The sequence below is a fragment of the Danio rerio genome, chromosome 23 (assembly GCF_049306965.1).
Source record: "Danio rerio strain Tuebingen ecotype United States chromosome 23, GRCz12tu, whole genome shotgun sequence".
Lineage (NCBI taxonomy): Eukaryota > Metazoa > Chordata > Actinopteri > Cypriniformes > Danionidae > Danio > Danio rerio.
Window position 1 is genome coordinate 37,536,980 of NC_133198.1, and position 18,840 is coordinate 37,555,819.

Consider the following 18,840-nt stretch of genomic DNA (forward strand, 5'->3'; position numbering starts at 1 on the left):
AATTTTGCTGTGTTGTTGCTAAGGTGTTTCTATGTGGTTGTCAATGTGTTTGGTGTAGTTTTTAGTGTGTTGCTCTATGGATCTTTTCTAAATGGTTGCTAGGGAATTCAAAGTGGTTGCTGGGGTGTTCTGAGTAATTCAGTTCATCATGGCAGCTAATCCCCATGTTGGCATGGGTTTCCTCCAGGTGTTTCGGTTCCCCCCACAGTCCATAGACATGCGTTATAGGTAAATTGGGTAAACTTAATAGGCCGTAGTGTATGTGTATGTGTATGTGTGTGCATGCAAAAGTATAGGTGTTTCCCGGTGCTGGCTAAGCTGAAGGAAATTGATTTAATGATTTGGCAGCTAAGGTGTTCTGGATGTCTGAGCACATTTATTTATGGTTGCTAAGGTGTTCAAATGCACTGTATGTTTGCTTGGGCATGCTAGGATATTGTGGATGTTTATGGATATTTGTGGTTGCTAGTTGTTAATTTTTAGCGTTAAGGTTTTAGTCCTTGTTGTTTGTAAGAGTTCTAGCTAAATGCTAGGGTGTTGTTAAGTCCCCCTCACTTTTCGAGACAGACCATTTAGAAGCAGGTGATTTGTAATTATATGAACATATTTTGTAGGATCTCATTTTAAAGCATACAAACTAAATTCTAGGTGTATGCTAGTTTTGTTGAATAAAATCAGCAAACAATGTAAATGAAATATGACATCAAGATGCTGCGGTGCCAGAAACTTGTATTATTGTTGGCTAAGTAAAGTAATGGCTAGTTTTTGAAGTAACTTATAACAGTGCATGCGCCTCAATGTGCATACTTTCCACCCTAATTTATTGAATATTACTAATGTTATATACTATTTAGATCAGAAAGGTGGATATGGACATTGAGACGCAGGGATATTGATGGTCATATGAGTTGATCATAACGGAGATACATTCACAAACAAATTGCTTCCTCCATTATTATGAGAAGTGAAAGCAGGAGATGAGGTGTGTTTCAGGGTTTTCAAATTTAACATGGAGGGAGGGTAATACATTTCCATGCACACAAACGCATGCTCTTTATTAGCAATGCTTGTGCGATCACTTATCCATCAATGTAGAAAAGTGATGTTAGATTATAATTTTCGTAATTTTAAATAATATTTGCATACTGACCACCGTAAAAACACCCAATCATAGATATGTTTATATGTTCACATATCTATGGCTCTGGATGGCCAGTCCTCCACTGCACCTTGTTCCACGTTCATTTAAAAGGAGCGCTACCCTGTACTAAAATGGCAGCTCTATTAATGCATGCTTTCTAATAGACAACAATAGTGTAGGTGATATCTAATGTAAATATCTTTGACAATGCATAAAAACAGTCATTTTTTCCCTTGTGAAATCAGGCTAGTTTTAATACATTTTAAGGTGTTTCTTGGGTGGTCTGGTTTCTAAAGTGTGGTCAAAGGTGTTCTTAGTCCTTTCACATTCAGTATTATCTATCATTATCTATCTAAGACTATAAAATACACAAGACATGTCACTCTATTCTTTTGAATGGGGAAAAGTGTAACTGTCAATTTGGCAAATGAAGCCCCGCCTTCTTATACAGGAGCCAATCAGCAATCGCTATATGGGGCATAAAGCCTGCCTTCTAGTACAAGAACCAATCAGCTATTGCTACAGTCTGACATTTCTCTGGGGGAGGGGTTTGGACCAGATGTGAATTTCTGCAGATTTTGTGTAACTCAAACATTTAGAAATGAAACTAAAGACACGTTGTTGTTGTTGTTTAATATGATTGTTGTTTCATAATATGAAGTTTAATCCTAAGCTTGCCAAGCCCTTTTGGAATTTGATGTTTCTCCATGCAAACAGAATTTCTGAGCTTACTGCCTGAGAGCCATTTCAAAGATTGCAGCCGAGTGAAAAACTTGCCTTAAAGGAACTTTGTTATTATACATTTTTTTCGGGCAATCTAGATGGTTGCTAAGGTGTTTCTATGGTGTTGTGGTGAATATGTGGTGTGGAAATGTCATCGCTATTTGTCTTAACCAATCAGTCATCAAATAAAAGACTTTTTTCTTCTCTTGATAGGTGTCTCTCATGTGTGAATGGCTCTTTTCCATGCCACTGGTGCAAATATCGACACATGTGCACCCACAATGCCAACGACTGCTCGTTCCAGGAGGGCCGTGTCAACATGTCTGAGGTCAGTCTATCTAATACAACACAAACCCTGTTTTTTTCTGCACACAACTCTGCTTTAATTGAATTGAAAATTGCTTTTCATGTCTGCAAGCCATCACCAAAAAACACAAGGGTGCAGATGCACACATGGGCGGTCATGTCCTATTTGTGAGCGCTGTTCTTTTTCGCGCTGGCTTTGTGCGAGCAGCTGTTCTAAGGAGAGCTGCGCTGGATTAATGCACTTATAAACGGCACTGACTGAATGACTATGCAAATTGTATCGTGTTGTACATTTACAAATGCTACATTTGCATAAAAACCAATATCAATCACATCTCTCCCTCCTTCTCGTATGAGCGCTGGAAGCACTACGCGTGTACAGTGGGTTATGATTACCGACGCACACGCATCAATCCTCCACATGCCCGTTCTCGACTGCCGAACTGTCTCGGGGGAGCATTTGTATCTCAAACCGTTTTGAGTCGACCAGGGGGCTGTTCACGCATGCCACAGCTGTTAAACAGCGCTTTCAGTGTCGAGAAGGGCATTTGGGTGTAATGTACATAAATGTTTACCATTTTCCACATAATGTTATCGGCGTTTGCTCCCAGGTACTCACCGGACGTGCTGCAGTATCCATTTCTTCAGCATTTGGTGTTCCTGAGGATCCAATATAATTAACCCGTAGGCATTTATTGAAATAATAATATAGTAATAAATAATAATAAATGATAAAAAAAATAATAAAAATAAATAAATGCACTGCTAAATTTGCAAATAAATGAACAAATAAATGAACAAATAAATAAACGAATAAATGGACAAATAAATGAATAAACAAATTAACAAATAAATGAACAAATAAATGGACAAATAAATGAATAAATAAATGAACGAATAAATGAATGAATAAAGGAACAAATACATGAACAAATAATTGAATGAATAAATGAAAGAATATATGAATGAATAAATGGCCGAATAAATTAACGAATAAATGAATGAATAAATGAAAAAATAAATGAATGAATAAATGAACAAATAAATGAACAAATAAACAAATAAATTAACAAATAAAATAACTAAAAATTGAATGAATGAATAAATAAATAAATAAATAAATAATTAAACAAATGATTGAATGAATAAATAAATAAACAAATAGATAAACGAATGATTGAATGAATGAATAAATAAATAAACAAACAAATACATAAACAAATGATTAACTGAATCAATATCAAATGAAACAAATGAATATATATAAAGATTAAAAAATAAATTAACCAGTTGCAATATTATTATTATTATTATTATTATTATTATTATTATTACTACTACTACTTCAACTAATGCATGCACACTCATTTAAATATCATTGTTAAAGCCTTGTAATAAATGATTATTTTTATGACTAGTGTTATTATTTTTTTTATATTTTATATTTAAATATTTTTTATTTGAATTATAATTGTTGTTTATTTAATTACTATTTTTTAAACCTTTATACTGACATGGGGTTAATTCTAAGGGCATTTCATACTTTACAGGATCTTATCATGATGCCTTGAAGGAACGCAATGTTTATGATTTAGGTAGACTTAACTTTATATTGTCTTTTGCTTGGATTGGGAATATAGTGAATGTTAAAGAGTCTTTATCACAAATGTGCAGCAAAATGTCTTTAACCCCTTTATCCTTGACTGTACGCATACTGTATAATGTCCTCAAATGGCTTTATAGATTTGTAAAATGATTCCTGAATAATTCTGAAGGATTTTATCAGCAGTAATCTGGGTCTGTGGAGATTCAGGAGAGCAATGATACATTTTATTTTCTTCATTTATAATAATTAACCATTTGATTGTAGCATGTTATTCGTTGATTGAGTCTGATCGATTATACTTGGTGCAGAGATCTGATCTAACAATTTACATATTAGAAAACTGCTGCAGGATTTATTTAAACAGCAGTTGCAATGCCCTTCACTATCATTGGCACTCTTGATAAATATGAAGATGAATGGGTAAATATATTTATTATTTACCCTTTTGATCTTTGAACACTATAAGACACTTCAGTTTGTTTTCGGATGTGAATAGAGGCTTTTTAAAGCAAATCTTTTCAGTTTACAAAGGCAAGAAAAAGCAAATGCTAAATGTGAATAGGGGTGTTTTAGTTGTTAGAGACAAGCATAATAAACACAGCTAGTTAGTCATAAATTTTGCACAAATGAACAGATTGTTATTCTAAATGTGGCATTTCAATCACTTGTTTTTCATTTGATGCTACAAAATGAGCATTAACATTAAGTGTAATCGTATTATATGTGTTATATGTATAATATTAGTAATGCTGAATTGATGTTTTTTGCCCCTCGAAACACCTTCTTAAAAGTGTGTGTGTGTGTGTTTTTAAATTACTTGTTTATTGGTTTTAATAAACATACAAATGAAAACAAAAACAAAAGACACATGTATAGCAGCAAAAGTCTTCAAAATAAAAAAATAAATAATTTTTTTTTTTTAGTTTTAAATATTTGGAGCAAAAGATAAAATGGTCAAAAAATAAAGACTTTTTTCCACAACCTTCTTTGTTTATATATATCAAGGGTGCCAATATTGTTGTGCACTGTAGATGTCATGACTTCATGAGCTGGCTTTGTTGTATCCATGAAGCTGCGGTGATGTGTGTGGGATAATAAACACTGCGGGAAAAGCTCTTGACGTGGAGGCTGGTGGCGTGTGGTGTTTATTGGGTGGAGGTTGAGGGCGAGACAGCGACTGAAGGTGTGGGATTGAGGTAGAACTGAAGGATAGGTGTTTCTCGTCTGGTGTCTTCTGGTGGTTAATAACTGCTGGTTGAAGTGAGATTTCAGAGATTGCTTTTCTTTATTATTGTCAGACAGGTTTCTAGAATGAGTGAGGTGTCTATGTTGACAGCATTTGGGGGAATCATAAGGGTGTTTTGGTGTAGGACTAATGTTAATACAGTTAACACAAGCAGCCATTCACGATCAGAATCAGAAAGAGCTTTATTGCCAGGCATGTTCACAAGGAATTTGTTTTCATGAAAGAGCTTCTGCAAAGCAACAGAATTACAGAGACAGGACAAAAACAGATATTAAGTATATTTAAAAATTAAAGTAGTGAATGCAATTATACAAACTGAAATGTGTATTTACAGGTATATTACTATATACAACATTATATGTGCAGCTGTTATGTGCAAGTTGGCATGCAAAGTTTGTTGTTAAATAAGCGTTAATGTGTTTAAAAAGTGTATAGCAAGTAGTGATGTTTGTTTCATAATTATTATCATCAAGTGTTCATGAGATGGATTACCTGAGGGAAGAAACTGTTTCTGTGTCGGGCTCTCTAGTGCACAGTGCTCTGTAGCATCGACCAGAGAGTAAAAGTTCAAAGAGGCGGTGTGCTGGGTGTGAGGGGTCCAGAGTGATTTTGGCAGCCCTTCTGCTTGCTCTTAATAACTACAGTTCTTAGAGAGTAGGGAGGGTTGTACCAGTGATTCGCTCAGCTGTCTGAACTATTCAACGTAGTCTTCGGAGGTCGGATTCGGTTGCTGAGCTAAACCAGACAGTTATTGATGTGCAGAGAACGGATTCAATGATGGAAGTGTAAAACTGTTTTAGCAGCTCCTTTGGAAGCTTGAACTTCCTCAATTAATAAAGGAAGTACAGCCTTTGTTGAGCTTTTTTGACAATGGACTCAATGTGAGTGTCCCATTTCAGGTCCTGAGAAATGGTGGTGCCCAGAGACCTGAATGACTTAAAAATACTTTAATCGTTAAGCGTTGAGGAGCTATAAACACAAACATACAAAGCAAAGACATTTTCATAGTATCTCTTATTATATATTTTTTTCTTCTTGAGGAAAGTTTGATTTTCTTTAGTTTTGTTGAAATAAAAGTAGCTTTTAATTTTTAAAATGCTGTTAAGGTCAATATTTTTGTCTAGTAAAATAATATGTACTGTCATCATGAGAAATTTATTTTTAGCGCAGTGGGTAGCAAAATCGCCTCACAGCAAGAAGGTCACTGGTTCGAGCCCCAGCTGGGTCAGTTGGCATTTCAGTGTGGAGTTCGCATGTTCTACTGTGTTTGTGTGGGTTTCCTCCGGGTGCTTCAGTTTCCCCCACAAACTCAAAGACATGCGGAACAGGTGAATTGGACCAGCTAAAATGGCAGTAGTGTATGTGATTGTGTGCAAAAGTGAATGGGTATTTCCCAGTGTTGGGTTGCGGCTGGAAGGGCATCCAATGCATAAAACATATGCTGTATAAGCTGGCAGTTCATTCCGTTTTGATAAAGGGACTAAGCCGAAAAAAAATAAATGAATGAATGAAAACAATTATGTTTAAAATAAAAAAAATTATAAATTAAAATTTCATGGTAGGGCTAATTTTGCCTTTAACTGTATTTAAAAAAATAAGTAAATAAATGAGCAAATAAAAAATAAATAAATAATAAGCAAATAAATAAATAAATAAATTAACATATAAATAAATTAGCAAATAAATAAATAAATTAGCAAATAAATAAACAAATAAATAAATAAGCAAATACATAATTAAGAAAATAAATGAATAAGCAATAAATAAATAAATAAGCAAATAAATAAACAAATAAATAAATAAGCAAATAAATAATTAAGAAAATAAATGAATAAGCAATAAATAAATAAATAAGCATATAAATAAATAAATAAATAAGCAAATAAATAAGCAAATAAATAAATAAATAGAGTTAATAAATATATTTGTTTCCCAGAGATGGGTTGTGGCTGGGAGTTCATCCGTTGCGTAAAAACGTGCTTGATAAGTTGGCGTTTCATTCCGCTGTGGCGACCCCAGATAAATAAAGGGACTAAGCTGACAAGAAAATGAATGAATGTATTATATTTAAGAATGTTTACATTTATGCATTTTTACTTTTACTTTTTCAACTTATTAATACTTTAATATTGAGGGCTAGATGAGCAATAAAGAAATATTGCTTTTTAAAATGTATTATATTGATTACTTTTTTTTAAAGAATTCTGATAGTTGTATAATATGAAAATTAGCATTTGTCCTCCATTTTGACAAATACTGTGCTGATCACTTCATCTCCGCCATTATTACAGCTCAGTCTCAGAACCGCCTTACCTTAAGAAGTAGCCAGACATGAAAGATAAACCGTGCACTCACCGCGCGTAATGAGTCACATTTGCAAATCAAAAGTATATAAATCAACATTTGCCTGACAGCGGATAAACAGAGGAACACATTAAATCTGACCAGGCGGAAAATTGCTTCAGTAAGCCACACTTGAGGAATCCACAAGGAGAAATAAACAAACACAAATATAAACAAACAAGCAAATATCGCCGCTAACACATTTGTTCCAGACGTCGTTTTTTGTGAACACAGCTGTCGGACGGGTCCCTTATTGTAGTCAGCACTTTCGCCCTTTGCTATTGCCAAGAGTATAAGCCCGTGTCACAGAGCCACTTATAACCAGATTCACTTCAGTCCAGTTCCTCCATGGAGTTTGAAAAAGTTTTTCAGCTTTTCTGTCCTTCAAATTAAGTGTTTCCAGTTTTGGGAACTTTCATTCAAAGAATTCAATTTTTTGGCTTTGCGCTTTGTTTTTATAAAAGTAATGTAGCGCTTGGTGTTTTTGATTGACATTGACACAAGCATATCTGCGGCCAAAATTTTTTCGGGTTCATTTTTGTTTTGTTTGTTTCTTTACATAATTTTCCTACAGTAAACTAATGCTCAATATGTTTGTAATATTGCTGTGGAAAAACTCTTGAGTTTTTAGGGGTTCTTCATTTTCTGTTGTTGGTAATTTGTTACTTTTAATAAGTTGCCTTTAAATGGCAGCAATCATGCAAAATCAACTTTTGGAAGCTGTGTGTCCAGCGCCATATTGGAGTGATGTAAACACAACAAATCTCTTTTTCTTTAATTTTCTGAAGTTAAAATAAAATCCAAATTGCAGTGATTTTGAGGCCCACCGTAATGTCACATAACGGTGTGGTCTCTCCCACTGCCCACCAATATTGATTGACAGGTGCATATTAACATGTCTTTTTAGTATTGCGTATAATCATTTTTACAAGACATGATTTGCAAAGAAACTGGGAATAAAAGATCTGTTCCTACTCTCTGTGATCCAACTGCACTTCAATAAGCAGTAAGTGATAGACCATGTATTTTTTTCATCATCATTTTTTTTCATATCATTTTAAACTATACTTTGGGAAGCTACATAATTTATAATCACTGTATAGTGTACACAACTATAAACAAGAAAGCTTCTATCACACAAAAGGAGTCCCAGTTTGCTGATAGTTATTTTGTACAGTTAGCTATAATCGATTTCTTTACAGCATCAGGAATACCTGTTTGGTATATATAAATAATTAATTACAAATTACTGACTACTACTGGAAATTTGTAATCTGATTACATTACTAATTGCCTAATGTAAAAAGTAATCAGATTACCAAAAACTTTACTTTTAAGTTACTTTTAAAACAAATAAAATATACCTATAAAAATACAAAATAAACTGCAGCTCTTTCAGAAATGTTATATTCGCTAAAAACACTACAATGGGTTGATCTCAGCAGCTTGACATATGCAAGACTTAAAGAGATAATTCACCCAAAATCGTTTACTGTTTGTTATCTTGTTATTTATTTATTTATTTATTTTTTATTTTTTTATTAGTTTTATTAGTTTTTTTTAACAAAAAAGACATTTAGAAGCAAATTGACTACCAGTAACCATTGACATTCATAGTATCAAAAAGCACTGCAGTGTTTGGGTGGTCTGTAGTCTACCGAAATGTGTATATGCCATACAAGGTATAGACCTGATTGGTCTGCCCTTGTCACGTGACTCGCAATATTTTTGTTTCTGTGCTCAATGAAGTAAAGTAATGTCTGTATTTCCACTTGAAGAAGCAACCACTCTTGTCAGCAACCATTTGAGCTGCCATTCTCCAGCAATTTAAAAACGTATGGTTATTAACTGACGTTGCACTTATAAAAACTATATTTGTAATGTAAGTAACGCAATTACATTGACATAGTAACTGCATTCTAATTACACTTATATAAAAGGTCATTCATTACATTACTTTCCCCATTGCGTTGCTTCCCCAAAAATGTAATTAAAATAAAGTACTGTGTGTTACTGTGAAACATGTGTCACCCATCTCTGCGTATAATATACTTTTAATTATAATTATATTACATTATTATGCTGCAGTGTGTTGTGTTGTTATATAAAAAATATATTACTACTACTTTGTATTAATTATATGTTAAATAAATATGTTGAATTCTATTAAGATGTACATTGTTAGAAAATAATACAAAATCTCTGTATTGAGTACTTGAGGAATAATATATAATAATATATAATTATATTTAGTTGTTTATTTATTTAATTTAAGAGTTTGAAAAGCTTTAAAAAATGCTAAAAGTTAAAAAAAACATAATTATTTTGCTGTATATAATGATATTTATAACATTTTAGTTTTTTTTATTTAAAATTTGATAGGACATGGTATCGCAGCACAATTTCCTGAAACGTGTCAAACACACACTTAAATCGATATTTGACTAATAAAAACAATAATATATAACATGATAAACAAACAAAGTTAAACAATAATTTAAAAAAACACTCTAGATTTTAAGTTACCTGTACTAGAGCTGTAATCGAGCCTTTAAAATTAGGCTTGATGGGGCCCGAGCCCGACAGGTACATTTTGATTGACAGCTTTTTAAAAGCCCGAACCCGTTTACAGCCCGACATTATTCAAATGTGCACATGGCAGGCACACAGCTCTTTTGCCTTTTTCAAGAATGAGTCATTTTTATGTTTTAACATAATTTATTCGTAACAAATGTAGGCTATAGGCCACCTGAAAGTTTGAACTAAGAAATAAAATAAGTCCTCTGTAACATTGTAACATCTCAGCACTCTAAATAGGCCTAGGTACATACACTTAGCCTTTAAAAAAAAGTCTTTCTTAACAAATTAAATTAAAATTAATTCTAAATTATGACAGGTATTTGGTAATAATGAAATTACGATAAAGGCTCTGGGGGATTTGTTCTTCTCTTCTGTTCTTCACTTATCTTCACAATCTGGCCTTAAAGCGACGGTGAAGCTGAATATTAAAAGAATAGCCTAATGCCAACATTAGCTTATATACTCTGTCTACATTATGATTTTTTGGTTTAATTAATATTTATTTATAATTTAAAAACCCTTTACTCACCAAGATTAGGCTACGTGTTTTTGAAGAGGAACATTATTGAATCCACTGTAAATGGCTTTAACGCAGTCCTGCGCTCAGGATGGTGCGTCCAGCAGCACCAAACACCCTTTCACTGCTAGTGCTGCTACAGGCTGAGATGCATAGTTCTGATCTGGCTAATTTTGCAAGTTTTGGGTAGGATTTTTTTGTTCATCTTCTACCAGCCAGAAACATCCATTTAATTTTCCATGAGAGCAGTTTCAATATAGCAAGCGACCTCGTCTTTTTACCTGACAGCTGCTTGCTGTACCAAAATACGCAGTGTATGAGCGACCGCCGAAATACCTTGACGGCTAGAATGACCGTTCCTTCTGAACTGGTGACTGGCTTGACCGCAATCAAAAATCGATCTTTTTAACTTCTCTGTCATCATTTGTTTCACCTTTGCAGGGATGGATTTGAATGTTGTAACAAACGATTTGATTACTTTCTCGTGCTAATCAAAATACATCACATGACTATTCATTTACCTTCTGCGCATGCCAAGCCTGGCCCGACTCGACCCCATCTAAAATGAAAGAAATCAGTCCCGAACCCACCCGAACCCGTCTGGTCCAGCTGGGTCCCATCAGGTTGGGACAAAGATTTTCAGTTCTAATCTATACAACAATTTTAGAGCATGATGAATAAAGGAGAGTTCATGATGATTAGTTTTACTCCGGGGTATAGCAAATGTCTTATGTCACCGAAGAAGGTAGGATGACACTGGAGCTTTAGGCAGAAAACAATGCATATGGTGGCTTCCTCCTACCTTTCACTCTTCAAATACTTGAATTTGTGATAAGCCTTGGTCAGATATTTGTTATGTATCAGCCATTTAATGGCCAATAAAGTATATGAAAATGAGGTATATAAAAAATAAAAACATTAATACTACGACTACTACAACAAAGAGCAACATGGAGGGTCGTGCAGAGCGGCAATATTGAAATGCGTCCTGCATTTCAGCACCACTTTTGGAGCTGCTGAAAATCACGCTGCTCTCCATTTCAGCGTGTGTTTTCACACTGACATGCTCATAATGTACCACCATCGATTGTCAGTAAATGGACCAGAGAGACTGAATGAAAGCTGTCGACTCACCTTGGGAGCTCCATCGTATCTTTTCATCATGCAGCCCTATTGAGATACAACCACCCAGTCTATAAGCGGAACGAATGGAGTTTGTTTTAAGGATGATGAAACTGGTGTTACGGCTGCGTTCTCCCGCTCATTTGAGACTCATTAGTGCGCGCCTCCGATGAGACAAATGAGGGTTTAGATAAATAAGTCATAGGGTTGTAGACCGCAGAGGAACTCCTCGATGCTCCCGCGGGATTCAGAAACACTCCGATTATAAACAAAGACACGTCACCCATGATAATAGTCGGAGAAGCAGAGGATTGTGGGAGTGTTTGTGTTTTTAAGAGCGTAAATAGGACAGTATACAGCTCTCATAATTCATACCGAGCTGTTAGCATTAAAAAGCTTTTCCGCTCTAAGCTATTGTGCCTCCATTGTTGTTCGGTGATAAAATAACTCGCAAATATTTTATCTGTAGCATTTAAAAAAAAAGCTTTTTAGGGTGGTGCGAGTACATAAGGCGGTAATATAGTTGTCAGCGGGAGGATAATTCAGAGAAAGCCCACACAGACAGCAAAAAAACTGAGTCCCTCTTTTGTCTTCTTGAAAGAAGGGTATATTCGCAGGCTTTCACAGGCTCTGTTTTAATCAGGATAACTAATATGCTGCTGCCAAATATAGGAAGCTGCGCTGTTGAGTTGATCAGAGAGGTTTTTTTATCAGGATATCTATCGTGTTTATACTTTCTTGCTTTACGCTGTGAGAGACTTAATTAAAAATGAGAATAAATTACGGTTTCATTTCGGTTTGTCATGAGAGCCCTTAATTTTCTTTGCAGGTCCTTCATAATATTTTGGATTGGGCCGTAAAGCATGAAAGGTTTCAGAGTGTGAAAATAATTGAAATGGAGCTTTATGAGAGTGTCTTGTGAGTCTAACTGATTTGTACACTACCTGACAAAAGCCTTGTCGCCTACCACTTTTTAGCATCAATGAATAATAACTTGACTTGATCATTTGGTATCAGAAGTGTCTTATATGAAAGGCAAAGGCCTCTAGATTACACTTATTTTACCAAAATAAAATATGATCATACCTTGATTTTTTTATTATTTAATTAAGACGGTAAGCTTTGAATTTGCTTAGACAAAAGTCTTGTCACTTAACAGAAATAATGTACTGTATAGAATATAAAGTCATGGTGCAGTGGGAAAAGAATGAATATTGTGTATGACTCCCACAAGCTTGGACAAAAGAAAGCTTTCTTGCAGGACTCCCAGAGTTCATCAAGATTTTTTGGATTCTTCTTTAATGCCTCCTCTTTCGACATGCTCAATAATGTTCATTCTGGTGATTGGGCTGGCCAATCCTGGTGCACCTTGACCTTCTTTGCTTTCAGGAACTTTAATGTGGAGGCTGAAGTATGAGAAGGAGTGCTACTGCTGAAGAATTTGCCCTCTTCTGGGGTGTGTAATGTAATAGGCAGCACAAATCTCCTGATACCTCAGGCTGTTGATGTTGCCAACCACTCTGCAGGTCTCTCGCACGCTGCCTTACTGAATGTAACCTCAAACCATGATTTTTCCTTCACCAAACTTGACTGATTTCTCTAAGAATCTCGGGTCTATGCGGGTTCCAATAGGTCTGTTATGTTATGTTTGATATTATTTATCAAACGAACATCTGAACATTATGATAAGAATGATAAGGAGGTCAATGTTCTTACTTGTATTTAATATAATCTTTAAGTTTATTACTGCTGCTTTTTATTTAGTTCCTAGTGTGAAATGTGCCCCAGACACTTCTTCTCTCGCTGTTTCGATGAGAAATAACCAAGGCGTCCTACATTTTTTATATGTCCAAACATAGTGCCACGTTCCATTTTGCAGCATGTTAGTACTCGCTTATGTAGGACGCTTGCTTTTGTGTCAGACCTTAATTTAACCTTCAGTCTTTTTACTTGTCTTTTATAGAGCTTGAATAATTTCAATAGAACCTCATATTAAAGTCTTATGGGGCAGCCATATATTCCTCAGCCTCATTTGGCACCGAACTGAACTGGTTCACAGGCTAGATCGGGTCTTTTTTTTTTTTTTTTTAATCCACTTGTTTAGACTGATGTCTCTGGGTCCAAAGACTCAGATCAGTCAAATGTGAACAGCAAATGGCATTAATATACACTGACCGTGTGCTTTAACAATATTGAAAATTGTGATCGTAATGTTTAAGTCCATGCCTAATCAAACAACAAGTCCAGAGGTTGTAGTGAACTGTAGATTCACTTTATTGGGTATGTTTACATGGACATTCAACTTTTTTTTATTTAGTAGCTAATTTGTATTAATTTGCACAATCTCATTCATAGAGACGCACCTAGTTTTTAATAATATTTTTTATACAAATTAAATTGCATAAATTTGAAATAGGGAATTAACCACTTTTCTCCACAAAATGTAAAATAGCTACATTTCCTCATGACATCAGGCATCAGTCTAATTATTTACTTTATTTTGAGCTATACAATATTATGATTAAAGTGTTTGCTTGACTAATATATTCCTTTCATGTTCCCATTTTGTATCTATACATTTCTCAAATCAACGTTCACTTTCTTTTTGCTATAGTGGTTTTCAGAGTTTAATTTTTAATTTTATGAAAGCTTCAAGTACAGTTAATTACTTGTCATGCTCTATGTGCAAACATGTAATGACAGTACTTAGTAAAAATCCACCTTCCTAAATTAGAAATACTCCTAATTTGATTTGATTTGAATATGACTTAAGCCAGATTAAGGTAGTCAAAAATGTATGTTTACTTTGTAGATTCCCAATTAGAATATTGCCCTAATAGTGTTAATATCGACTTATTGCTGTCCATCTAGTGGTTGGTGGTTAACGCTTCCGCCTCACAGCAAGAATCTCGCTGGTTCGGGTCCTGGCTGGTCCAGTTGGCATTTCTGTGTGGAGTTTGCATGTTCTTTTTATGTTCACATGGGTTTCCTCCAGGTGCTCCGGTTTCCCCCACATTCCAAACACATGCACTATAGGTGATTCAATAAGCGAAATTGGCTGTAGTAAATAAGTGTGTATGTGAACGAGTGTGTGGGTGTGTCCAGCCTGATCTTATAAGGAAATTTTGCCAGTTTATTGGCTAAGTTCAGTCGCGCGAAAGCGTACAATTTTAATAAAAGGAGGCGTGGCACCCAACCCCGCCCCTAAACCCAAACGTCATTGGGGTATAATAGAATCAAACTTAATTGTATGAATGAGACCGTATGAATTCAACGAATTTGCCACTAAATCAAAAAGTTATGCATTGCTGTGAGATTGTGTTGGTGTTTCTCAGTACTGGGTTGCGGCTGGAATGGTATCCACTGCATAAAACATATGCTGAAATAGTTAGTGGTTCATTCCGCTGTGGTGACCACTGAAATAAAGACTAACACAGGAAAACACCAAATATGTTTTTTATATGTTATGCATTTAATTAGCATTATAACAGAACCATAAACTATATTTAGTAAGGTGAAACAGCAGTTCTTCTATCCCACGTGATCACGAGCGGAAAAACCAGAAGTGGTGGATTGTGGCATAATAAAAGTAAAAAAAAAAAGACAAAATAAATAATAAGATAAAAATAATTCAGCGCTCTCGTTTTACTAGTTTCGATACCACCATGGTTTTACATTTCGAATACTTTAGCTCATGGTTTCTGCAGGAGTCTAAATAGGTTGTAATGAAGACTACGACCTTGATTCCGCACATCATCAAACCACACTTTTGTTTGTTGTGACATACTGTGCCTTTAAGTTTGAGGATTGCAAAGGAGAGCAGATTCACTCCTGGCCTCCAAACTCCATTCAGCTCTGATTTACCATCCTGTTTGTTTGCCTGTCAGGTGCTTCTTCATCCTTCACTCCCTCTCTCTCTCTTTATCTTTCAGTCACTTACTTAAATCTGTGCCCAGCTCCCCAAAATATGCAGCAAATTCTCGTTTTTCCATTTTTCTGATCCCAGGGACAGCATCGCGCAACAAACAGCCAAATACAAAGCCAGTCCCTGGATCAGTATTCAAGCATTCAACGCCAAAAAAAATCGCAACCCTCACCTCCATGTGCCATTCCAGCTCCTTGAACAGCTCCAATATCAAATGCCACCTTCGCCTCATCCTTTTGGTTTAACAGCGACGAGGGTTCATGGTAATTAATCAATTAATCAGAAAAGCAATTAGCAGAAACGAGGACCCCCGGCCCGCACCCTCACCTTTGTTGTTTGATGTGGGTCCGTCCTGCTGCGTTGCGAGTGGGACTCAAAGCGTTCTCTTTGGCACTGGGCCTCTCGGAGGGATCTGAGGCTGCCACTGATCTGTGGCTTTAATTATTCAAAGTGTATTAAATCTTAATTTCCAGATGCCTCAGCGTCTGTCTGCCTAATGGAGACCGAAGATGAATTTTACATTTAGGAGTCAAGGAGATGGCGCGAGGAACTCTTGGGTGGCACCCAAGGATACGAGGCCAGGGTTAGGTTTCTCATGCTGAGTTAACTCAGTCCAGTACTAGTTATGGTGTCCTTAAAGGATTTATTTATTTATTTATTTATTTATTTATTTATTTATTTATTTTATCCTGTTTTTATTTTTTTAATATAGTGTATTTGCAAAAGCTTTTTATGAAACATTATGATATTGAGAATAAATACATAAATAAATAAATAAATAAATAAATAAATAAATAAATAAATAAATAAATAAATAAATAAATAAATAAATAAATGCAGCTTGACTAGTGGTTCAAAAATGTCATTTTAAATACAGATTTTTCAGTAAAACTTTATAATCAGTTTTTTTTTTAGTTAACGTATTTGCTAAGATGAACAAACAGCATTTTTGTTAATTTTTGTTATTAAAAATGTTATTAAAAGTAAATAAAAGAAAATTTATAAATTTTTCAGTTCTTGTTCGGTGACAGTGCATTAACTAATGTTAACAACCACAGCTTTGGATTTAAATAGTGCTTTAGTAAATGTTGAACTATGGAAATTGCGTCAAAATATAAATATTAAAATATTAATGGCATAAAAAGTTCATACTCGATTCATGTAAGTGAATGCACTAACATTTACTTATGGAAGTATAGTATAAAATATGACAGATTTGAACATATTAGCTCGTTTTCAAGCAAAAAGTGAGTGTTTAAAAAAACGTTGCATGTTTGGATGACAACAAATCTCAGAAATGTAGCTATTTTGCTTCTTCAAATAGCAGTTTTGGGTTTGAAATCAGGTCGATGAGTGACTAAAGATCTTTGTAGCAACACCTACACCTTTACCTTTAAGAACTTTAGATCATGAATTTTAATTTAACACGAAAATTTCCTTCTTTTACACTCATTTAGAGAGATTCATTCATTCATTCATTCATTCATTCGTTCATTCATTCATTCATTCATTCATTCATTCATTCATTCATATATTTTAAACAGTTGTCACTTTAAACACACGCAGGATATAAACATATCTGGCAGTTGTGATGAAGTTTCTTGTTTACTATAGTCACCTAATAGCCTTTCTACTTTTTTCTGATATTTAACTAAACATTGCTGTATAATGTATTTATATAACGTATAATTTTATCATTTATATAATTATATAATTATATAATGTTGCTAATTGCATGCTTGCATGATGGAATCAGACCAGATATATTTGTTTAATTTAAATGTCCTTTAAAGAATCATTGCTTTGTCAATACCAAGTATTGATAGACATCTTTGACAGTTATTGTATCTTTTTTTAATTAGCATTAGCAATTTGTTTTCATGTTTCAAGCAGAAGTTCTTCAATTAGCATGCTAAATGAATGCTGCACTTTAGAACTTGCGTTATTAGGTTAATTTATTTTAAAACACAATCTCTTTGATCAGTAAACATTCAGCTGGACATTCATATCATCTCTTGTGCTGATATATTTAGCATTTTTAAAGCTGGGTTTAAGGGAAAGTTTACCCAAAAATGAAAGCTGTCATCATTTACTCGCACTTCACTTGGGAAAAACGTATTTGAGTGTCTTTCTGGAACAAACCCATTAACTTCCATATTATTTTTCTCCTACAATGGAAGTTGTTGTGTGCCAGCAACTTATCTTCTTTTTAACAAAATAAAGAATCTCATAAAGGAGATTAAAACCAAATGATGAAGACTAATTATACATTTTTGGGTAAAAAAATAATAAATATATATATATTTTTAAAAAATTTTGTTACATTTTTGTTACAAATGTATGTGCTCTATACCACTCTGAGCACCAGGTCTTCATTTTTGCTTGCACATTTTAGTTGATATTATGCCACATGGTGCCAAGTTTGAGTGGCGCTGCTGTGTTTTTCAGGCTCATGTGGGCGGACACTCTAAAGCCCTTTCAGACTTCAAAGTCCCTTTCATTTGACAACAGGCTCCTCTTGGAGTGGATGGATCCACGAGTTGTTTCCCCCTCACCGTTTGGCCCTTACTAGTCAACGAGCTCCAGACTGCCTAATTAGATGGCAGCTCGGTTCCTCATCTGTTACCCGGACGAGACTTGCCAAAATATGTAATTAAAAAGGCGACTAGGATTTAAAGAATTTTGGTGATGCTGCCCTTAAAAATGTTGATAGTAATTGGTTAGACATAATAACAGGCTTGTCAAGTCGTTCAGCCGGTAGTGATACAGCGTAATCGACCGGCTCATGCAGTGCTTTTGTCCCTGTTATTTGAACAATGATGATGATGATGGTACTGTATGTAACCTCAAAACTAAACCCTTCATTGCCACTTTTAGCATCGTGAAAACAATGGCACTGCATTAGCTGGTTTTGGGTAATAATGAAATTCATTGTCCATGTTTTTATATATATATTTAAAACAATAGCATGTAATAACTGTAGTTTCAAAAAAAGTTGTGAGACTGCATATTTTAACATAAATTGCATGCAACTTACAGTTTCAGATTAAATTGTGCAACATTAATCTTTGCTCAAGCATTTTGTGATCTTAAATATTTAACTGTTTAGCAAAGTGGCTTTTATTGACACTTTAATTGTTACGGATGATATACAGTCTTGTCATTGAAACACATAAATATATATGCACTGTAAACAATAGTCCATTTAAAATGCTTTGTTAGATGAAATGCAACTGATATGAGATTCAAATACAAAACTCTGTATTATATGTAAATGATACTGAGAATCTTTGTATTAAAGTAAAAAAGCTAGATATTATTATTATTATTA

General features: G+C 34.5%; 1 protein-coding gene across 2 annotated transcripts in view; it reads left to right on the forward strand.

The window, feature by feature from the left end:
• Positions 1 to 18,840, forward strand: part of plxna1a (plexin A1a) — a 424,291-nt gene that overhangs the window by 241,879 nt on the left and 163,572 nt on the right. For both annotated transcript variants that reach the window (XM_017353686.4, XM_003201217.7), the window contains exon 9: positions 2,078 to 2,192. In XM_017353686.4, coding sequence (XP_017209175.2) covers positions 2,078 to 2,192 — 115 coding nt within the window. The remainder of the gene's footprint in view (positions 1 to 2,077; positions 2,193 to 18,840) is intronic.